Raw genomic sequence first — 24,712 nt, forward strand, 5'->3', positions numbered from 1 at the left:
CCAGTAGCATGAATTTGCAAGTGTAAAAGGGAAAGTTAAACTAAGAACAATTTTTCTTGTCCTTATCCCAGAATATAATGTGAAGAGAGCGGTCAAATTCAGAAAAAAAACCCAACAAACCACAAACCAGCCAAACTTCGAGAAAAGCGAAACTAGCAAACAGTAACTAAAACTCTAGATCTACGTAAATAAAAATACTGTGCACTCACTTGCTGTCCCTGGTGAGCCAGATTCAGTGCAAGAGCCAATGAAGACGTAACTGTCTGCCTGGGATTAAATTAGAGCTCTGAGCAGCAGTAGGGTAATGACAGCTGGCTAACAACTGTGCTTTTGGATAGGACTGACCAGTCATACTTCATTATTTGCTGTTTTCTACTAAATTCTTGTATTCTCGGTGTGAATTTATCCAGGTTAAAACATGACATTGGCACAAGTCAGGCTTGAGAAGTCATGATCGTGAAACATAAAAATTACGTGCTTGTCTCCTGATTTCTACAGCTTTTAATGAAAAGTATATTGAAAATAAAATGCTTCCAGGAAAAATTTTCTTTGGGTGGAATGCTATCCTGATCGACTAACACTCTGTGAGGGAAGCAAGATAGCTGTACAACTAGTACCTCTTTTCTAGCAAAATTGCATCCAGTTAGAGATGTACACTATCTTTTGAAAGACCCTTAGTTTCAGTCTTAATCTTTTCTTGGGAGTGAATTCTATCTTCTGCATGCTGTGTTTGGTCCAGAATTCTTCCTTATTTAAAAAAAAGAAAAAATTCTCCAGTGCAACAAGCTTTATAATTGTTGTAATTCAGTTGCGAATATATTTGGGAAAAGTATGTCAGGAATCCTAAGCTCCTGGAAAATTATAAATACCCTCAGTTTTTTTAATTTTAATTGCTTTATCCTCCCCATTTTTTTCTGCTTACATTTTCCACCACTCAGTAACAGTTCAAAGAGAGTATTATGATCACTGAGAATGTTTTGAGTCAGAGAGAATAACTTTGCATTATTTACTTGTAAAGCATCCAGAGCTCAGACACAGTAAAAGATGAACATGAAAAATAAGCATACGTCTTTTTTAACACATTATTGGAAATCACAGCTGGCAGCAACTTCAGAAATATTTGCAGTAGTTTCTTCAGTTTAACATTAAATACTAAATCACAGCTGGACAGGAAGGTTTGTTTTTTTTTTCTCCAGGAAAAACTTGAGAAAAACAAAATACATTGAAAAACATTGACATTTGAATATGCTGTATTTTTATGGGAGAAAAGAATAGCATTTTTTTTTTACACCAAATGGTAACAAAGCAGAAAAGCCTATTCTACAGGGTTTTTTTGATCTGACAAACTAATGGAAAAACAGGTGGTAGAAAATTTTAACAGTTATTTCTGAGCCTGTAGCTCAGAAAGTCCATAAACATCTACTAGCTATAGCTTAAGAAAGTATACCAGGCGAGAAGCTTTTCTCCTCTACTGACCTCTAAACTACTGGGCATTGAGATAAAAATCAATTAAACAGACCTTTGGTGTGACCAAAATGGTAGTTCTTGTTATATATTGAACATTACATATTGAAATTGTGTCAGGGCAAATTCAGATTGGACATTAGGAAAAGATTCGTCACCAAGAGGGTGGTCGGACCCTGGAACAGGCTCCCCAGGGAAGTGGTCATGACGCCAAGCCTGACAGAGTTCAAGGAGTGTCTAGATGATGCTCTTGGTCATATGGTTTAGTTTTAACTTTCATGACCAGGGCACTGGACGTGATGATCCTTACAGGTCACTTCCAATTTAAGATATTCTATGATTCTTCTGTATTTATGAATAAATAGGTTTCATTTCTCTCACTTTAAGAAATACTGTAATTATTTTTTACTCATATGCATATGCAGCTTTACAAAGTATATACAGAATTTAGTGAGTTGAAGTCTACTCAAGCCAGTAGAAATATACTGCACTGAGTGGAGATTCAACAAGCCCTTAGCAAATATAGACTGACAAATTTTTAATTAGTATGAGAAATAAAAAGATTTAAAAATCGCTGAAAATTAAAAAGTGCAATTGGACTTTGAGATGAAAATACTGTTCAACTAAAACTGCACAGCTTCAGATAGATGGAACGCAACTATGTCTGCTTACAATTGAAATATAATATTAGAAAAAATTAAAAAAATGACATGTCCTAACCACCCTCCTTCCCCATTTATCTAGATGGGACTTATCCGAATTATAATCTCACTGACATAAGCAAATTGCAAAATACTATTGTAAGAGGAAAATGTTTGCAACATGTGTTGCCTATTTTGAGTACGCTTGAGCACACACTTCATTGGAAAAAGAGAGGAGTATAGCTCCTTTGCCAGGAATATGCTGACTGTATCGTTTTCAGTCAGTAACAACACTACACCCTCTCTGAAGAGAAATCCTCAGAAAGGATGTGTCCCTGACATTTGATAGGGAACAAATCCTTCTGAGTGTGTAACCCACCATCTCCTTTTCAGAAACGGGCCAGAAGAGGCTGAGAAAGTAAAGGTCCAAAGGAGATGTCATTACCAACTTTCTCTTTAATAAATCTCTTTCTCACAGCGTTTATGGTATAGGTTCACTTTTTTCTATGCAAGTGGCCTTGGACAGTGGCAGTTCAGTGAGATAATGGGTCCACAATAGAAAGCAAAAATCTTTTTAGCTTGTGATGTTGCAGCTAGGAAATCTCCCCTGTTCCCAGCCAGTGCAGACAATGGACAAATATTTATATAAAAGAACCGCAACAGTTCTTCTTTTCATTGTATCTTTTTTTCGTTTCTCTTGACTTACCCAGGTGTGGCGTTCTTATCACAAAATCTCTCAATATTAGAGTACAATGAAAACAGAATCCCTGCTGAATCTGGATGACTTCCAAAACAACAACAAAAAATATTTACCTGCCTCTTTTTTGGTTGCAAACTCATGCTAAATCTAAGGAACGGTGGCAGTCTTTTAAAATGATGTTTAAAGAAAAGGATTTGTCATTTTCTACAGTAGACAGACCAGCATAAAAATCCACAGTTATGATATGATCACGAAAGCTTGGATCTCAGAGTAATCACGGCCTTTCCACAGGATATTTAATAATCTTGAATATTTGGTGTCACCTGGGGTTCCTCACATCCACCTCACCAGGCTGCGTATGACACAAAGTCCCTAAAACCAGCAATCATTTACAGTTTCCTGTGGGTATGAATATAGCCACTGAGATCTTAATATCACAGTCAGTCTTGCAATCAAAGCATATTCTTTATTTAAGCAAAAATGTTCATTTTATTAATCTTTTAATAGGATCATAGGATAATGATCCTGAAGAAGCTTGGCTAGCAGCATGAGAGAGATGATTCTGTCCCTCTGCTCTGCTCTTGTGAGACTCCACCTGGAGTACTGGGTCCAGTGCTGGGGCCCCCAGTGTAAGAAAGACATGGACCTGTTGGAGTGAGTCCAGAAGAGGGTCACAAAAATGATCAGAAGGATGGAACACCGCTTCTATGAGGAAAGGCTGAGAGAGTTGAGGTGGTTCAGCCTGGAGAAGGCTGTGAGGACATCTTATTGCAGCCTTCCAGTACTTTAAGGGGGCTTATAAGAAAGATGGGGATAAACTTCTTAGCAGGGGTAACAATAGTTATAGCAGGGGTAACAATAGGGATAACAGTTTTAAACTAAAAGAAGGTAGATTTAGACTAGATATAAGCAAGAAAGTTTTTACAATGCAGGTGGTGAAACAATGGAAAAGGTTGCCCAGAGAGGTGGCAGGTGCCCCATCCCTGGAAACATTCAAGGTCAGGTTGGATGGGACTCTGAGCAACCTGATCTATTTGAAGATGTCCCTACTCAGTGCAGGGGGGTGGGACTAGATGACCTTTGAAGGTCTCTTCCAACCCAAACTATTCCATGATAATTCAAGTTGGAAGGGTGCTCAGATAACAGTCCAATCTGCTTCTCAAAGCAGAGTAAGCTCTGAACTCAGACTAGCATGACCTGGGGTTTTGTACATCTCAAGGGGTTTTGTACAACTGGGACCTCCATGGATGGAGCCTGTGCAGGTTCTCTGGGCAACTGATCCACCACTCGAACATCCTTGTGGTTAAGCTTCTCCTTATATCCAGTCTGAACTGCCCATTGTTTTAACTCATGCCCTTCATATTCCAGCACATCCCACTGTAAAGAGCTTTGATGCATCTCCTTCATGACCTCCCTACAGGCACTTGGAGCTGCTGGTACGTGCCCCTGAAGTCACCTCTTCTTGAGGCTGAACAAGCCCCAGTCCATTGGCCTCGCCTCACAGGGCAACTAATCCAGTCCTGATCATGCTGGTGGCCTCCACCGAACTCAGTTCAGTTTGTCAATGTCTTTCTTGTATGGAGAGGGCCAAAAACTGAACGTGGTATTCTAGATGTAGTCTAATAGAGTATCACTATTTATGATATATAAAACAAAGAACCTATTCTGTATCATGCACCAACCACCAAGCACTTTTAAAGATTTTAAAGTGTTGCTTTCCTTTTAAAAGAAGAATCCAGAAACATTATTGAGTTATTTTTATCATCTTCAAGTGACACTACAAAAAGCTCACTTCATGGTTACAGAGCTAGTAGTTCTCATTATAGGATCATAGGATCATTTAGCAATCTTGTGATAAGCCCTATTCTTGAAATGGCTTATGTGCCCAAAACCAAAGAGGTGAGATGAAAACATTTCCTGGGCACGTGAGAGGGGAGACACCTGCACATTCTGTACATTCATGTACATACAGAGGGAAAGTGACCTCTCAGCAGACAATTCATACCTTAATCTGTTCAGGATCCACAAATTACACATCTATGACAAGAACTACATAGTTACTCCCTACAATCTGGTTCAGTCGATGCAGCAAGATCTAATGTCTACTGATAACAATGACATCAGATCTCAGGACTTTCACTTAAAAGCTGACTCATGGAGACATCACTGTTTTTCAGAGGATATCTGGGTCTGCAGATATATGCATTCTACACACTCGGAGGCTAAACAGCTGTATCTGCCCCCAACCAGACTAGGCAGGCAGGGACATCATGCTGATGCCCTGTCATTGCTCAGAAAGGACTGCAAGAACTGAGAGTGCCAGCAAAAAAGGGAAGGCAACCCTGTAGACCAGGAAGGCACTTGGGAGGAAGAGACCTTGGTTCTAGCTGGGTAACCAGGATCATGTATTTCATTCACTGACTTTTAAGTGCAAAATGACCCCTTCTACCCATGCAGTCTCCTAGGCATGAAATGAGACTCTCACTTGTTGACTACATCTCTGGCTTCATGGCTTCTGAATTTGTAATTGCAAAATATCACATCATACAGGATAAGAAAAGTTAAGAAGCCTCATCTTGTTGAGTGCTTGAATTCCAGTCTACTGTACAATGTCTCAACTGCAGGAGAGCCAGTCCTTTTAATGAAGAGGAATGGCTTAAGCTTGTAAATGCAGGAAGTATTGGAAGGGGTAAGCATCAAAATCATGTGTGCGTTTATTGTCCAGAAGTGAGTATTTGGACATTTCATAGTGGATCTCACTAGATCACTTCAGAATTCATAATATAGTTAGGGTCCAAATATACTGCAGACCAGGACTGTGAAATAGTCAGACCACAGAACAAGCATCTACTTGGACCAGCAATTTGGAAAAATATACCTGAGTTTGAAACACTGCGTAAGGGAAAGCCATTCAGGCACATTTCTGGTACCCAGATGGGTTATTTTTGTGTATGTTTTTTTCTTACATAGCTTTAATTATGTGAAGCCCTCAAGGATTATAATCGTCATAAATATTTGCATAGATAAATAATTGAAACTAAAATAAATATGAGTCAAACCATCCTTTGGGAAAGCTCAAGCTCCAGAGGTGTCACTATTAGTCTATTTTCTCATCAAAAACACGACTAAAAATTTCTAACAAAATCCATCACCCAGTTGCGTGATGAATGAATGCGGTGAGGGCTGTACTGCCCTAATGAGCAGCAGCATAAATTTGCTTGAAACATTTAAATTCTGATCATAATCATCATCATCTATATATGTGGCCAGTTTTGAACTAGTAATGACAATCACTACCATGCTATAACATTGATGTATAGTGGTACTTCATTGTGTCCTAAGCATAGAGAAACACTTTCCATTCAGTACTGCCTTAATATCTCCAGAAGGAATGAAAAACAACTGTTTCCCCTATTTATAAACTTAGGATGGGTATATAAGTAGACATAAAAAACAACAAAACAAATAACCCCCCCTGCATTAAAAAGAAGTGCACAATCAGTTTTCAATTGTCTAGTAAGTTTGAAACAGATTCAAGTTTTAGAAATCCTGATTTTAGGTTACCTTGGATACTCTGTTTGCAACCTCTCTGCCTACTGTCAGCCCCTGAACAAAGGTCCGTGCAGCAATGAACGCTCTAGTCACTTGAACCTTCAGCTTCCTGGGTACATCTCCAAATGGCTTCAGCTGGTCTGTGTACTTGCTTACACACTCCAAGTAGTCCTCAGTGAAATGGTACTGGGGGTTTATGAGCTGGAACATCCGCTCCAGCAGCCGAGCCCAGAAATCGTTCAGCATTTCCTCCAAGTTCACGTTGCCTCCTGTGTAATACCGCTTCAGCTCTGTGAAGAGGTCCTGGAACACCTCCGAGTTCTGCATGTACAGCATGCCGTATGTCCGGACAAACATGTCGTTTAAGGATCTCTCTGCGTTCTCCAGAAGTTCTCGGAAAAATTCTGCAGGGAAAACAAGCAAGTGTTAACGTATATATTAGTAAGGCACCAAGGATCTTCTGGTTGCATTCCTATATTACCGTTAGTAAAGTTTGTCTTAACACGTTACCATAGTTCTTTTCTAGTGAAATTCATCTCTTTGGATAGGAAATAAATAGTTTTATTTAGAGGCAAAGAAAAATAGAGTATAACCTGAATTCCCCAACAAGATAGAAAGATGTAGAACCCATAATACTGAACATGAAAAACCCATTCGAAAGAACTTCAGTGAGGGTAGTTCCACTACTTCATGTACTATTTGAACATAGTGATCCCAGTCCCTTGTGATATCCTCCACAGCCAGCATACTAAATGTTCTATGCTAAATGTAAAGTCATTAATATGATGATTTAATGGAAAATGTAACGATTTTAGAATAGCTAGATCATGGTAAGTTCAATTTTTCTGAAGTTCTTACAATGTAGAAGAACACCACAGAAATAAATCTGAAAACTTATTTGCAAAAGTTCTTGAAGACAACTTGAAAGAGACCTGAGTGGAAATGAGCAGAACCCCTCTTAAAAGTATTATGTCTAGGTAACGTTAAGAAAACGTTAGCATTTTCAGTATTTTGCTACTCTACTGAAGAACAGTACTAGAACCCTCCACCAGTCATGTGACAGCCAGCCTGCTAATTCCAGTTTGTGCTAGTTGTTGGTTTTAAAACAGCAGAAATCACTTTTTTTAAAAAAAAAAGCATTTCAGACTTCTGTGCCTTTTATTTACTCAGGCCCAAATCATAACCTATTTCTAAATTTTGGCCTGTGGACTTTGTTCTTACTGGAAACCAAGCCCATGGGATAGAGTGGAAAAATGTAATCATCTCTTCTGTTAAGATCCTTTAACTGTCATGTGATGCTAAGGTTTTCCTAAGAAATTCACTAAGCATGTACAGTAGTTCTTTAAAAACATCTGACAAAAGCAGGCATAGCTTCTCCTGGTCTTTAGACGATCTCATCTTCCTACAGGGTTCACTTGTCAACGTTCTTAAACCTCCTTTGGAAAAGCGTTCCATTACTGCTGCGGCCTGTAAATGGGGCATTGCAGTCAGCAAGGCAGAGATGGCTATGTCTTTGGCAAACTGGTATATTTTCTGTGATTAAATGATTTGAGCTGATGCAGGAGTCATCACACAGCCAACTCTGCAATACCAGATTCTAAATATGTGGTCATTGCCTGTAGACACATCTGCATGTGCTAACTGCAGAGACGTGCTGACTTCTTATAGTCTTGGCTAATGCTATAATGTGAATACTCTTTTAACATAGGGCCCTGCTGTGGCTACAGTGACTCATAAAAATGTAGAATTACTGCAATATCAAAGACAGGATGGCAATTAAGACTACGTAAGAAAAAATCTACACTAAATTGGAGGATTTGCAAATGTGATCAGCTGCAAGTAGAATCTACTGAACATTGTGGACTAGTCTACAAGGACTAAGTAAGAAAAGAGTCTCTTCTTTTCGGCAGAAATTGTGCAGAGATGCAGTCTTTGATCTCCCAGGTAACTGCAAAGGAGTTATCATGAAAACGTATACACTGAACATTGATAACATACTCGCCACATCAAAGCATTTATTAAAAAGAAAATATATTCTAATAAATGTATCAATGTCTGAACTGTCATTTAAACCACAGCTCTTCATACGGAATAAATTCCATCTGGAAAAGAATATGTCTTTACCATATAGTTTACATAGGGAAAAGCAAAAAATAACCCACAACACTCACAACCAAAAAGAAATCCTTGTTATTCTTTGTTGCCAAATAGAATAACTTGAGGTCTGCAACATACAGTCTTCTCTGTTGTTTTTTCCAAATTATCCACTAATTCTGACAAAGCCATTTTAAAGAAAAGGCTCCCTTTCCAACCCCTCCTTGCAGGGGGGTTGGACTAGATGACCTTTGAAGGTCCCTTCCAGCCCTAACGATTCTATGATTCTATGATTCTATGAAAAGCAAAACAAAGCTGTTTTTCACCCCTAACCCTGACTGGGTGGTATCCTTGATGTCTGAATCATGTTGCTTACTATTTTATACATTCAGCATTTCTTCTTCTAAGAACTAATACATACTGGCTGTACTGCTGAATACATTTAGCTCTCTAGTCACACAATCTGGAAGGCAAAAAGATGGCAGAGAACTTGGGGCTGAACCCAAAATTTGTTTTAAGGTTGAAGCCAGGCTTTCAGATCAGTGCAACTGAATGGCAACTGGGGAAGACAATCACAAAAGCAGTGAACCCAGGCCCCTCGACTTCTCTCCCATGAGGCTCTGTATGCTGGGGGGCTGCTGTAAGCAATTCACATGCTGGCTCCTCCCAATCCATAGCTATACCAGGAATCCCACTAGTTATCTTAAAAGATTATGTCATTGCATAATGTGTCGCAGCAAAGCATAACTGAGTTTGCTGACAGCTCCTCTTGTCTGAGAATGTCAGCCTACTATTTTTTTTTTGGGGGGGTTATTATTTAGCAATCTCAGTTAGTTTGTTGGAAGCCAAACTAACTTTTCAGGGAGGGGCAGACATTTACTCTGTGCTTGCACAGTATCTAGCACAATGTGGTCTATGCTGGTCACAGGCTTTATTTATACTGCGGTACAAACATTATTAGTAAGTCCACAAGTTTAAATTTCATGCTAGTCCAAATGTGATGCCCTACATACGCATTCTGTAGGAAAGCTAATGTCCTCTAAACAATAGTACATTTATTTAAGTTTTAGTCTTCTCATAGCTCTCTAGTCTTTGAGAGCTGTTGCTTAGAGTAAGTTATTACGCCATTAAAAAGTTAGACTGTTAGTCTTCTGTATGCTTTGATACAAAAGCCTGTTAGTTTAAGAGAGTTATCTGCATCAGTAAACCTATGCAAGATCAGGATAATAAAGCAGCAACAACTACAAAATTGGATACCTTTTTTTGTTTTAGAGAGAAAGAGTTGCCCCTTGTTGCACTAATTAGAAAAATTCTTGATCAACTCCTGTCCAGCAAAATGAATGCTGCTGTGAAGGATCACTTGATTTTTTGGTCTTCCATACATCAAGAAGGCAGTCTACTTTGCACTACTTATATACAGAAACCATGTCCTGGCATAACTAGGCACTTGTCCAGTTACATCAGGAGAAGCTGTACTTGCTTCCACAAAGGTTGAATTTTTCAATGGTCTTCACAGTAATTTAAAGATTTTATGTTGATTGCAAAGATAGTATTTCATCAACTTGGAGGTATTTTTTGAAAAATAACATTTCAGCTTGAAGTAAAAGAATGAAGATGAGACAGATATTAGTCACATTGCTTAATGTGCTTCTGGAAGGAACTCAAGTACTAGGGTGGGAGAGGAGAATCTATATAAGACAGAGCTGCACAGTGTTTTAAAATATGTATCTTGCGAAATTTTTTGCTGCCAAAATAGGCTGTCATGAGCAGCGTTAACGCTGGAAATATTTTTTCCTAATTTTAAGTGGTGATTCATTTATATGACAGAATATGTCCTGGGTATGTCTTATGTTGCAAGCACGTTTTTATACAGCTTTCCTTTATTAGCCTGCGAGTCTCAGGAAGCCTGTTCAGTTCTGCTTATGAGGTAGCTGGAAAGGATAAGATCTAAGGCACACTGAGCTACTGAAAAGAGAGAGAAGATTGCTATTTGAAACCATTACACGCTCTATATAGGCTTAAATGGTGAGTTTCCAGTCAATGGACAAAACTTTAGCTAGTTTTTATTTTTAAACAGTATTTGTAAATTTAAGATGCAAGACTGATAATAACAGTCTCTGCAAATGAAGCCTGAATTGTTATTAAACATCTTGTTTATGACAAGACAATTCAGTTACAAAGTGAAAGGACAAAATGCACTGCTAGAGTCTCTTACTGAATGAATGGTTAAATACTGCTCTCAGATTAAAAACAGGGTCTTGTTAGCTCTCACAATACCTTGTCAACTGAAAGCTGACCCTCTCACTCTATTTTGACATAGGTAATCTAGTGTCATAACGTAATTCAACCTGGGAGCTACCCTAATTCCAAAGTGATGACTAGTTTTCACTGTATGTCAGTGGATCAGGAGTGGGAATAATATTGCAGCATGACATGATGTAATAAGTATGTTCAACAAAATACAATCACAACCATTCAAAGGCAATTATTAGATAAATAAAGTTGTATTATTTTGAAGCTGATGTTCTATGATCATTCCCAGCCTCATAAATTCCTTTTTATTTTCTTTTTCCATCTGTCATTTAAGCAAAACCAACATCTGACTGTAGGACAACATACAAAGCTAGAAACAGTTTGTTGTCCAATTCCTAAAACTAAAGAGACATGTACGAGCTTTAAGACCAAAAAGACCAAAAGGAAATTTCATTTAACTACCCTATATTCTGCTTAGCTTTCCTTTTTAGCAGAACTTGAGATCTTAATGTTGTACTGTGGGGCACCTGATGTACTGTACATACAATCTCACTGCTACCTGAGAAAAAACAGCACAGCTGCACAGAGCTCTTCAGAGGTTCTGGACAGGGATATATGTCTGATTTTACATCAGCCTTTGTGGAAAACATTGCTCAGGGTGGCATACTGATTTCATCCATCATCAACTAACGCCACCCAAAACATACAGGCAGTTCACCATTATAGCCTTGTTCTCTTGCTTGTGGGCATTGATTTTCAAAGATCTATGGCGATTTAGACATGCAAATTCTAGTGATCTACCATTTACTGTGAAGATACACGTGTTTACACCCTATGTGGCCTTTAGATATCTAACTTCAGTTCACATCTTTGAACTTCCCAGTCCCGATAAGGGTGATGGTAAGAAGGATACTAGAATTCATGTAAACTGACCACCTTTTTGGACAGAAAGGTTCTGTGGGAGTTCTTTAGGTACAGATACTTACATTCATGATATACATCAAAGGCAGCCTTTTATTTTTGTCACTGCCTTATTTCTGTCTTTCTTTCTTTGTTCATGAAATCATTCATGAAAAAACATGTTTTGGTGAACTCTTCATCTTTTCACAGGATTCTTGCAAAGGCTTTTTTTTTCTTTCTGTTTTTTAAAAAAGATATTCCACAATGGTATGAATTTGTGAAAGTTGTGATTTATCTCAAGGAAATTCAAGTGAAATTGACTTTTGTGCCTTCTATACTTTTTCATTTTCAAATCATTTTTTTAGATTTCCAGAGACTTTCTTCTAACAATAACTAACCTTACAAAACGAAAAAAAATTCAATTCAACTTTTTGATAGAGAAAAAATTGCTGTAAAGAGATCACGTACCAGAGATGTTTTTTTTTCCTATTTTTTCCTATCTTTGACATTCAATTTGTATGTATTTTCAAGTGTGAACAAATCATATGCATAAGGCTACCAGTGCATTGGTATTCCTTTTTAGTGAGTCTGACTAACTAATTTTAAAATTCCCTTATTGTTTTGACCTTTAGAAACACTCAACAGTCACAACGAGGAAACAAATATCAGCTCCCATTAGGAACAACTAAAGCTGCAGTGGGATGAGGTCTGTTGAAAATTGCTCTACTTATGTCCTGGGTAAAATCACCTATGGGTAAAATGAATTAGCTGTTAATGGATATCGATACCTTTCTAGGATGTCCTATACCTGTAAATATCATGACAAATTTTTTGGATTCTACTAAATTTTTTGGAAGCCAGTGCAGTCTCAAATGTTGTGAGTAAAGATGAGGGTCTCTCTCCCCTATTTTATGTCTCCATTTCTCCAGCTACTTAAGACTTGATAATAGAAGATAATTCACCGCAGTCTTCTTCCCTGCCTCCCGTCCAGAGTCCGTGGCTTCTTCCCCCTTATGGGTCAGGCTGTTGCAAGGAAGTAAGGAGACTCAGGGGAAGGGGAGACCACCAAGGCTCCGTCCTCACCCACTCCCCACTATGGAGCATGGAGACAATGCAAATGGCACTGTCCTGTGCTAAAATGAGGGACAAGAAGACGGGGAGGAAACAAACACATCTATCATGGGCTAGATTGGACACGTTAGATCAGGTGCAGGCAGACGGAAAAAAAGCTAGGCTGACATTTCTACATCAAATACCATTATCACAATGGGAACCTAATCCGACAAAGAATTAAGGCATTATTTAATGCCAATGTACAAAGAAGTTATTGTACAAATGAATGCTAATACACAGTTAAAGGATCTGTCATCTACTCAAAGCTGATTATATGCATTGATAAAAGTCTATAAGACTTTATTCTGCAACACTGAAATCAATGAGAACATCATCAACAACTTCGAGGAATGTTTAAATGCTAAACTTACTGTTTCTACACTGCAAAACGTCATTTACTAACCCTTGAGTATGTCTAAAAGGGAGACTGGATCCTGCCATTGATTCTATACCGACAATCCTGCAACCAGGCGAAATACATCACTTTCAACTGAGAACTATTAAATTAGATATTAACACATACTTTTTGAAATCCTTAGTGCTCTCTAGAATCTCAATTCATATTCTGTTGCGTCTGGTATCTTATATTGATGATGTATCCTTGATTATAAATATAAAACCTGAAATTCCCGAGATCCTCTCAAAGAATTCATTGAACTTGTAGCAATAACCAGGAAAGAAAACGCTAGGAATAAAAACAAAGCAATGAGATAGCTTTACACATAATTTATATATACACTAATAACCGTCCCTGAAGGTTCTACTTTCATTATCAAGTGGAAAATGCCCAAGTGAAGTACTCATAAAACGTAAGCAAAATGTTACATGGCATCAGAAGGCAACGTTCTAGAATATTTATGAATGGGCATTTAAATGCTTACAGCAGTAGTACTGTCATGAATATCCAAGACCAAAGAGAGACATGCAGCATTTCATCGATATCTGTGAATTTCAGAATGATGAATTTTACATCATATGTTCATAAAAATGCACAACGCCTCATGAAAAATTCATGAGTCACCATAGTTTCTTCAGAAAAACATTTAAAGCTTTCATGAAAATGATATTAACAATATATAAACTATGGGACTCAGCGCAACAATTGTTTTAAAATATAGAGACTGTTCTGTTTTTCCCTATGCACCACTAGAGGCTATTAAATATCCAGTTCAATAGTTAAGGAGATTTACCATCTAACATTTTGTATGAAAATTCTTTGCCATGCCTATAATATAGAATAATCCTTTAAATGCATTAAAAGTTTGCTGTCTTTTAATACAGGGAAGAGTAAGGTGAATCAGAAGACACAAAGGAAAATTAACAATAAATTGCCTTGCTAGAAGAAAAAAAAAAGAAAGAAAAGATAATTATTTGACAAGCAGGTCCCAAACCAGAGGTGGTATTTGCTATCATTAGATGCAGTCCTGCAGTGTTCAGAGGTCAGATGTTGTGCTGGGGAGGAATGTGGCACTGAAGTCACTGCACGCTTTCATGCCTGTTCTCGCAGCAGACAGCTTGAATTGACTAAGGGCTGGAGTCATTCATCTGGAAGGAGGCTCTGACTGGCCAGAGGAAAACACTGAAATCTTCATTGACTTTTGTTTACAACACGGTGATTAACTACAACCTGACAGCAGCGGCACTTTGGAACTGGGCTTCAGAGGCAGAAATCTCAACCTGGATTTAGGCATCTATGGGATTGAGGAGGGCTTCTTCATCTCTTCTAGAATAGTGTCTTTTTTTGTTTCTTCCTCCCATTCTAAACAAAATAGACTATTGTGAAGAGCTGTCATTGAGGAGTTTGAAAACCAGTTCTTGGGCCCTATTCAGCTTCAAGAAGGGGGTGTTTTCTGAAGCATCTGCTGGGTCACATCCATTCAGTGAAGTACCCAGTAGGAAGTGCAGTTCCTGAATCACAGTGTGGAAAGACAGGTATCAAACAGTTCAGACTGGGACTGGGTGCACCATAACATGTTTAAAATTAGAACTGCAGCTACTTTCACATTACACTTGCAAGTGCAGAGAGCTAAGACATATTTGCACAGTTGTATTTATATAATGTAACTGCTGTAAATCCATTGCAGTTTTCCTTTCCATCTCATTTCACCTTTCTCTCTCTTTGAAAAAGCTCATTTTAGTATTTATAAAGAAATCAGTATATTACATCAAAAACCCCTCTAAGATGTGAGACCTGAGACATATAACACTGCAATAACTGAAAAGACTCCTATTTGAGCTAACCGGCAGAAGCCTGCTGTAAGAGCAGTTTGAAGTTTGACTTCCTATTGAAATTATTATACACATAAAAACAATTCTGTACATAAGTCCGCAGTTTAAGAGGTAATGAAGTAATGTTGATGGTTTTTCCAGACACCTCTGAATGCAGCTAATAACTTCTTTTACGGTTTAACACCGCTAACAAAAAAGATAAAAACTACCTCCAAGATAATTTACTTATTTTTGAGCTTATCCAATTTCCCTACATCCACACTCAGAGGAATCCCATGCACCATTAAGGCCAAGCAGTATTAAACCCAGGCTGGTTTCCCAGTTGTTTCTTGACTATTTGGACACTGAGCAAAGTACTATTTGTTACTGTAATAACACAGAGGTATGATTGAATTTCTTGCTTGGAATTGGACTACGCAGTCAAACTTTACTGAAATGGCAAACTTTAAATGTCAGAAAATCAAATTAAATGTTGTTTGTTAGAGGGATGATTTTTTATTTTCTAAGGTAATACTAGGAAAGTTAAGGCGCAACAACAATGGTCCCAGAGATCAGATTTGGGCAATCAGTGACTTAAAACAAGGCAATGCATAAAATCATAGATAAAGGATAAAGTTAAGGATTAGGGTTAAGGATAATACAGTTGGCTTCAAAGAAACTACAAATGTAGGAAAAGATCTATTACTTTTGAAGAAAACTGTCTTTCAGATCCTGGATCTGCATTCATGTGCTAGTAGAAAGACCTTGGGTCCCCTACAGGGCTTTGTGAAGTCAATAAACTTTCCTACCTGGGTGTTTCAAAGATCAGGGATTAAAAAGGAAATTTTGTGTTTGAATAGCTTTAAAGTCAACACAAATCTTCATCTGCAGACACCAACACACTGGATCAAGATGCTGCACGATTGATTTTTATCTGACCTATCTTCTCAACAGAAACCTTGTTTTTTCTCCTAAGAGTATGTCTACTGGGAAAGTTTTCCAGTCAGAAGAAAACTTAGATATAAGATATGATACAATGAACTGAAAAAATTATCTTTGCAAGATTGGTATATATTTAAGGCTATGTTAGATTTCAACCTGTATAAGCTACTTTTTCTTTGATCAAACTACACACGAGTGACCTTAACCTCCTAGGACAAGTTTATTTCAGAATTGTTCCCATTTATTAGCTGCAGTATTGCATATGATGTTTCCATATAAATGGATATGTCATGTAATGATACCAAAGTTTTGTGCTTCTATGCTGGTCTGCTGACTAGCTGCTGAATCTATTGAACATATTGACAAGAATATTTTGATGAACCCACAAGCTGTTGACTCTTTAAGCAAAGAAACAATAGCTTTGACTTCTTTCTATGGTCCTGAGGTTAAATGGTGTGACTCAGCAGGAGCTAGGAGATCTAGAGCCTGTCTCTGGATTTTTGTATGGAGGTTTTTGTTGTTTGTTTGTTTGTTTGTTGTTTTTTTTTCCACAGAAGTCACTGGACTTCCAGGACTTCTGCCATTTACAGCTTCTTTCATCTTCTCTGCAGCCTTGAGACCAAATTGCCTGCCTTCCCTAATACACAATCTTCATTTCTCTCTCTCAGACAGATGTAAGTCCTCACATTATATGGTTTTTATCTGACAGCCTGATGGAGGAATGTAGGCATAGGCCATGTTTTCCTCATTGGTATCCAGTGTTTCCCCCTGAGCCTAGTGGAGTGGAGATTCTGGCAAAGTCTTTCCATTCACTGCCTAGAATTAGTGCTAGATACTATGTCCTTGTATCATATTCTGTTACTTCTCCATCTTTTTGGCCATAACATTAACACTGTGTCATGTTTGAGCTGAAACTTCCACTAACTGTTCTTCTCATATAAATCTTGCCAGCTGAGACTGGCAGCCCTCTGAGATGGGGTTTGAGGAACAAGTCAAAAAGGTGACCTGTGCTACAGAGCAGCAGGTGGTGAAGGTGTGACCCATGTTGACTAGAGGCCTTGTATTTGTTTTCCTGCAGAAACATTAAAATACGGAAGGATAAACATTGCAAATGAGGCAGTACAGATGAAACAGGAAAGCAAGAGCTAGAGAGGACAAAAATAGTCAGAGAAGATAGAAAAACAGGGAAACAGCAAATGAATAAAAGGGAGAAAGCAGTAAGAAGAGAAGTAAAAACTTCAGTTTTCCAGAGGTTCCTCAGACACAGTCTCTCAATACCACTAAAATCACCCCTTGTGAACACAGGGCAGAACATAGGTCATGAAAACTATACCTTGTCAAGCACAAGAGGACCTGTAGTCCAGGCTACACACTGCTTCACTCCAAGTACTCAACTGAGGAACCTTGGCATGAAGCCCTGCTCCAGCTTTGCCTCTATATTCTCCGTGGGGAGAGAACAAAGGCTTTAGATCAGAAATCTGGCTTGGGCTCTAACTGGGGGCTCCCCTTCACACCCCACAGGAGCCTGTCTCTTCGTATTGACCCCACTAGATCAGTGCTAGTATTTTTATTTAATACACATAGGAGAATATGCATGATTGCATGATGAGGTGATTTTACGGCTTCCACTGCAGCATTATCTGAAACACTAAAGTTTTTAGCAGTCTGGTGAGATAAGGAAGTAAAACGAATACTTATTATAAGAGATTATTGTAAACCTTTTAATCTAATAACTTCTTTATTTATATTTTCCAAATGTATATACGCTTAGTCATTTGAGAGAAACATTCAGACATATGACACAATAAGGGGCAGATACCTCAGTACAGCGAGAAAAAATAGGGATTTTTTTGAAAAGGACACAAGAGAGAACACACCTTCTGGTTTTTAATTGAGACAACATACTTCCTTGAATGAAGGCCTAAATAAATGTGAGAAGACTTTCGAACCCACACTAAACCAGTGATAACTCCTGAAAAACACAAACAGTAGGTATGTTACATATTAGGTGACACTAATTGCACTGCTCCTTTTGCATAATAAGAAACCTCATAAGTACATTATAATTTTATGTGGCCTAGATGGTCTTATACTTTAAGTGCTTTCACATTCACAAACCATATAATTAATTAAAAATGTGTTCCCAATAGGTGACTTTTATATTAGGGTTCAGCATTAAATTATATTGCTCATTCAACCCATTATCTAGAAAATATTTTCCAATTTTACTGAAGAAGCGTTATTTTATTAGTCACATGTTCCTCACTTGTAAAGACCACATGTTCACTCAGACTTGCCCATAATGTGTACATATATATAATACGTTTCAGTCGAAATTTTTATGTTTAATGTCACAATAATTGCAATAGGTACCATACAACCTTCCTAATACGTATTTAGTCATTAAGTCTTTTAACTAGTACTACACATCCATGTATAGTTTATAGTGTTAGATCCACAATACAGCAAAAATTAGGTAAGTAGCTGAAAATGTGACTGTAGACTGAAAAACCTTTTTTTTTGTTGATTACACAGGAACAGCAGCTTTTGTCTCTGGAATTGAGTTGTACAGAAGTATTTCATACACCACTAATACCCTGGACTTTGTTGTTGTTACTAACTGGTTTTGCTTTAAAATTGGCCTCTCTAAATATTTTTACTTATTCTGAGAAGGCATCAAAGTTTGTACATTCTGTCACAGTCTCTGATTTAATCTGATTTAGCTGAAAGTCATGATTTCTTATACTATGAGCATCAGTATAATCTATGAAAAATGGAAATTTATTTGGTCATAGTTTTACTTTGTTGTTGGATTTTGGTTTTGTTTTCTTTTTTTTTTTTTTGATTCTGTGAACTACAATGTGCGTACTACTTAAGAACTAAACAGGTTCCTACTTTGCATACAACCATTTTTAGTGCTTTAACATACCCCTGCCTCTGGAAAATCTCACTCCTATACTCTGTTTCTTCTTCCTTTGTGATGTTATGAAGTTTGACAGCAAATAAAAAATTCAGTCTCATGTTATTTTGCTGCTGGCTGATACATTGGCATCAGGTCCGAAGGGCCTCTTATTATTCTTCAAAGCCAAATGTGAGATCATAAATACATGGTCTGCTCTGGACGGATAGAAAAGCCAGAGGCACAAATCCAGACCCACCAGGAGGAACTAAAGGATTAGAAAAATATACACATTTTAATCCTTTGGATTACTCCTTTATTCTTGAAGCAATGAATAGGGCTGGAGCTGACATTGTAGCAGAACAATGAAGAATTGAATCGTATTTCTGTTTTTAAGACAAGAAGTAAAGTCATCACTGTTATTAACTTAATCATATATATAATTCAGAGCATAATGTAAAATTTAGAAAGTTCAGGCAAACAAGGACATGCAAAACCAACGCCTGTTCACTAAAGCTTTTTTCAAGATGTCAGATAAGCTTTAAAAAGACATAACACTTAAGAAATTATTTTTACCTGAGGAAGGAGAGGGAGAACTTCTGAATTAATAAAAATAGAGCATTTTTTTAACATCACAGAATATGCGTTCTTTGCTTCTGTCTATGCAAATCAGGTGAACATTAACCAGGTCATGAGTCCTGGATTTTTTTTGTTTTATTATTTTCTCATGTATTCCTTCAGTCTTAGCTTTTTCTTGATACATATGCCAGGGAAGCAATTAGCATTTCAGTCTAGTAGGCAGCAGCCATTTGGGTCTGCTAATCTGCGACACAAAATAAAAGGATGGGAATAAGGTAACATTGCTTTGCTTGGATTATCGTTAAAAGGTTTAAATCTTCGCTGACATTCTGCTCCTTTGGTTTCTGCAATCCTGACCTGGAATATATGTGGTCTATCTTGCGAACCTGCTTCCCTGAGGGTCTGTTTACCCAGTCTTTCTTTGAACTGTTGATGGTAATGAATCTCCTTCCTCCAACCCCAACTGCTGCATTCAGTTATCATCAAGCACAGGCATCAACTAAGGCTCTAATCTTGCTCTGATGGATGGAATACTAACCTTTCACAAGATTAGAGACACGAGGTGCTCTAGAGATAATAAAATTCAAATAGGTTTATTTCAAAGGGCAATTCAATCTCGATTTTGTTCATGGGTCACTTGACAGATCATTTGCCAATGTAGTTTTTGTGTCCTTCTGCGTCTGGTTTCTGTGCAGTGCTCCAACTATTTCAAATTAAGTGGGCCCCAACAGGCAGAGTTCGGCAAGGGTCTGGCTTCAGTGAAAATAGCAAGATACTCATTCCGTATGGAGCCGGCAACTTTGCTAAAAGTGCATCTTAGGTGGGTGGTGCTGGATGGTGGAAAAGTTTTTCTTCACATTTTCAGGAAGGCATAAAGATGACAATAACGACAAGAATCTTGAAAGCTTTGAATTTTAAACTCCTGTTCTATCACGGAGCAAAAATCTTGCTAGCATCACGACAGCCAGCTGCGCCATATATGCAGTAGCTGTGAGGTAAGAGATTTGTAGCTCATGAGTGACCGTTTTTAATGTGCTTGTCAAGCGCAACTATGCAAAAGTGCTTACAAATCAAATATTTAAGTCGGGTATCTGCAAACATGGAGATAAGGCTCTCACAGGTGCTGAAAGAGGATTCCTCTAGATGACAGTTTCGGTGTTTGGTGTTACACACATCAATTAGGCTCCTATGCAGATAAAACAGGTAAAATCTCCTGCAATCTGTGAAGCTGTAGCTTGCACCTATTCAAAAACACCAATCGATCTAGCTCTGTGGTTTTATAAAGCAAATTAAATGATTATAACTAGTCTGCTTAGAGAACAAATATTATTGAAGCTAGTGAGTTTAATGTCTGGCCTTCGCTTAGGAGAAGGATAAAAATAATTAAAAGGTCCACATCAACCAGACAGTGAAAGCTGCAGGTAAATCAATTGCATGTGAACTACAGCACTTCCATGAATTAGCGAGGAGGCTGGAGGCTGGGGGCTGGCTTGTGTGGGTGGATGAGAGCAGCTGGAGTCCTCTCCAGCAGAGAGAGTGACAGAGGGGATGAAAAGCAAATGAAGCATTTCGGAAGTGCACATAAAAGGAGTCCGGAAAGCTCAGAGAAAGTCAGAGCTGTACGCCCAGATCCAGGACCACACTGAAAACCAGTATGCTTTAGAAATGAAAATGTTATATTTTTTTCCTCAAAAATATTAAACCCTGTCTTTCTTCTACAGAACTTGTTTTTTTGCATATTTATAAGGGAAAGAGTTTAGAATAATAAACCCTTTGGAAGGAAGATTGCATTCTTTTAGCTTCCCAAAACAAGGGCAACTACATCATATTTAAAATTCAGTGGTTGATGAGTTCGCATGATAACTAAGTAGGGCAGATTTGATGGAATATGCATCTAAAATGTGTACTGGACTAAGTCTGAAATCTGGAAACCAAAAAATAAAGTTAAAGTTTTGGTTTTTTACTGTTTTTAAAGCCTTAGAGCTACATGAAAAATATATTCTCATTTTGAATATTTTAGCTGTTACAGCTCACAAAATAGTCTATTCCTAGAATTGCAATCATATCTCTGGAGTCCATTTACACTGTTTAAATTTCATAATTGAGTGAGTTCTTCATATTTCAAAAACTGTTTCTGTTTTCATAAAGTTTTAATATACACAGTTCACTTGTCATTATTGTCTTTTATAGTAAGAAGCTCTTGAAACTAATTTTATGGTACATGTTTTTAAAAATGCCAAGAAGTAAGTCACTGCACATGAATCTTGCAATCGATGCAGGAACTTGTGAACTCACGTGTTCCTTTCTCTGGTTTCGACACTAAGCATTGCACATCAATTTTCTGTAAATATATGTGAAAGTAATCTTTAATCATACAAGACGGAAGGATGCCCATGCCTCAGGAATTAAGTCTTTTGTTAGAGGATGTGAATTTTTCAGATAATCATCTATCTTTGCCACTTCACTCTATCAACCTATGTGTAATTTTCTGTCCCTGATAGATGCAAAAAGGGCTACGAAATTGCCACGGGATCATACAGGCTAGAGAAGAGAGGATTAAGGTCTGTACTACCTAAATTGTTCACATAAAAGGGGACTACATCAAATCAAGACCTTTCAGGAATACTAAAGCTCCCAATCAGTTGCCGTAGAGAAGAGTATGACAACTAACAACCCGGGCTGCAGGTAGGTGCTGCAACTCTCCAAGAGTCAAGGGCTGGGATGGAAGAAGGAGAGATGGGGAAGCGGTCACTGTGATCAGCCTGTCATACTAACCACCAACTCTACCTCAAACACTTAACTGCACAAATTTTAGTGGTACGTTTCATCCCAGTAGTGTGTCTGCACAGACTTCTCTACAGGGTTTGAAATTTTCGGTCAGTATATATGGGTGAGATAAAAAAAGCTGAAGACACATGAAGCAAGACAGGGAATTGTGGCCGCAGAAATAATTTAAAATGATCTCCAGAACAGCGTGAGTATTAAAACTCAGAAGATTTTAGCTTTTAGAAAAGCATTCCTTCAAATAAACCAAGTACCTCTTCTTCCAAATTATATAAGTAAAGAAGTAGCATTTTACTGCAAATCAAAATATGCCACACAAAGGTACTTATGCTAGTCTGATAGGCTTTCAGGAAATAAACTTGTGAATTAAAGAGTTACTGAGGAGCTCATCCTCCAGTTTAAAGACAGGACTAGGTACGTGGAAGCATGAGACCTAGCATCAGACCTACGCCCAAATATAACTGCTGAGCTGAGTGCTCAATAATCTCTTTCACAAAGCCTGAATCTGCAAGCACATACAAAGAAAAGTCAAAGGACTTAATTTGATTTAAATGCTGCTGCCCTAATCGCACACGCAACCAACCGCAATAGTCAGACTAAGCTCTTTTCCAAACAACAGCACTTGGCCTAAAACACGCAACATCATGCTCTTCATCGTTAACTTTGAATTTTCTTGCTTTCGTGGGATTAAGTCAGACCCTTAACATTATGTTAATGTAGCTTTTTGTGGTTTAATTACAAGGTTTCCTCTCGAGTGTAACATAATAACAATTAATCAGCTAGTTCTTAACTTCCACAAAAGGAACTGTCATCTGTTATTATCTGCACTGCTAACCCACCACAATGTCAGCAGAACGAAAAAAACAAACAATTATACCACAAAAGCTACATGCAAATAGTGTCTGTAGCTTAAACAAATGAAAGCAAAAATCTCACACTCGGCCCTGAAATTCTCCTTTGTTCATTCCATTTTACATAAACAACACACAACTAAAAGCATTTAAATGAATACCATACAGTAGGGATACCCTAGCAACACACAGACTGAGTGATGCAAGTTGTGGATGGAAAATCATCTAAAAAGGCAGAATTCGAAGCTGACGCTATTTCAGGAGTTACTGCCTTCTTCCATGATATCTAGAGGTTAATTCTCCGGTTTATTTTTAGGCCAGGCCTATTTGCAGAGCTATGCTGATTATATTTGGCAGAAAAAATCATTAATGAATGCAGATAGTAATTGATGTGATATAGACTAAAATCATGCATTTAAAATACATGAATGTGAAATTCAATAAATACTTTAATAAAAAATAGGAAGACGGGATGTTGGAAATTAAAAGCAAAGGAAGAAACAAAAAGTCACTGAGGGCATTTAGCACTTAAAAACATGAAAGACTCAATCCTATAAGCACTGAAACTTTCCCAGGTTTCAATTCCCTCCTTGTTGTGGACTATGTACAGAGATGGACAATATTTCCAAGCAGCTGGACTGCAATGGGAAATGAGAAGTGAAATTCTGCTGTTGTTCTTACTTTTCTTCTTCCAGAGAGCAGTTTTCTCTAGGGTGCTGTTCGACTCTCAGAAGTCATCACATAAAAAATGGTAGTTTGAGTCGACAGATTTGTTCAATGACAAAATATGTTCTTAGCACTCTTTAGTTCTGTTAGCCCTGAAGCCATAACATGACAGAGGGGGGCAGAGAGGGTCCTAGGAACTTTCGTTAGGCATGAACAGTCTCTCTCTAAAAAAAAAAAAAAGAAGATGGCTGATCATAAGACACAGCTGGAGAACTGGGAGATAAGGGGGGGATTTGCAGAAACTGCTTCCCAATCTTAAGTATAGCCACTGCTATCAATGGCTGTTACAGCACATGTGTGAGCAGTTTTATAGAGTGTTTAATTTTTTTAGAGCAGTAGTGGTATTTATCATTCATTATGCTGCATTTTCTTAATGAGGCATACCTAAGTACTAGGTGAGTTTTTTTTAAACAAACTGTATCTGTAATGGATGTACCATAACACCTGTTGTAATACCTTTTTTTAATTTGTAGCTACAGCAACCTTCAAAATCACCATCTAGTTAACCAATCTAGGTAACCTTTTCCTAGCATTAACTCTGGTATTACGGATATAAGCTCTAGCTACAGACTGTCTGTGACTGCACACTGTTTATACCAGCTTTTCAAAGGTGTCCCATCCACTCTCTGCTGCACGAGTCACAAAGAAAGATAAATCTCACATTCCAACAACAGCCATCACTTCATTCATTAGTAACAAACACCTGTAGCAGCGGGATCCACATACACTTTAATTGTTTTTTTCCACCTCTAAATTGCTTGCCATCATAAAGAAATGACAGCAGTTCAATAAGAGAAGAGTAATGCGGCAAGAAGACTGGAGCCCATTTTCAATGTTTAATTGCCATAAAAAAAAGCTAACAAGTGATTAAAAAGATAAATCAAAAGTTCGCAGAAAGACTAAAGCGCGCAGTCAGTTTTATGGTTTCATTTGAGCTACAAAGACGTTATTATACATCCATTTACAAAACAATGAGCTCTTACTGTTTATGAAAGTTTAATCTCTT

General features: G+C 37.8%; 1 protein-coding gene across 2 annotated transcripts in view; it reads right to left on the reverse strand.

Annotated features, from left to right (window-relative positions):
• GPC6 (glypican 6) overlaps window positions 1–24,712 on the reverse strand; it is an 800,550-nt gene that overhangs the window by 364,523 nt on the left and 411,315 nt on the right. For both annotated transcript variants that reach the window (XM_086611390.1, XM_086611383.1), the window contains exon 3: window positions 6,370–6,761. In XM_086611390.1, coding sequence (XP_086467516.1) covers window positions 6,370–6,761 — 392 coding nt within the window. The remainder of the gene's footprint in view (window positions 1–6,369; window positions 6,762–24,712) is intronic.

This window comes from Tauraco erythrolophus, chromosome 1, assembly GCF_009769465.1.
Source record: "Tauraco erythrolophus isolate bTauEry1 chromosome 1, bTauEry1.pri, whole genome shotgun sequence".
NCBI classification, from domain to species: Eukaryota; Metazoa; Chordata; class Aves; order Musophagiformes; family Musophagidae; genus Tauraco; species Tauraco erythrolophus.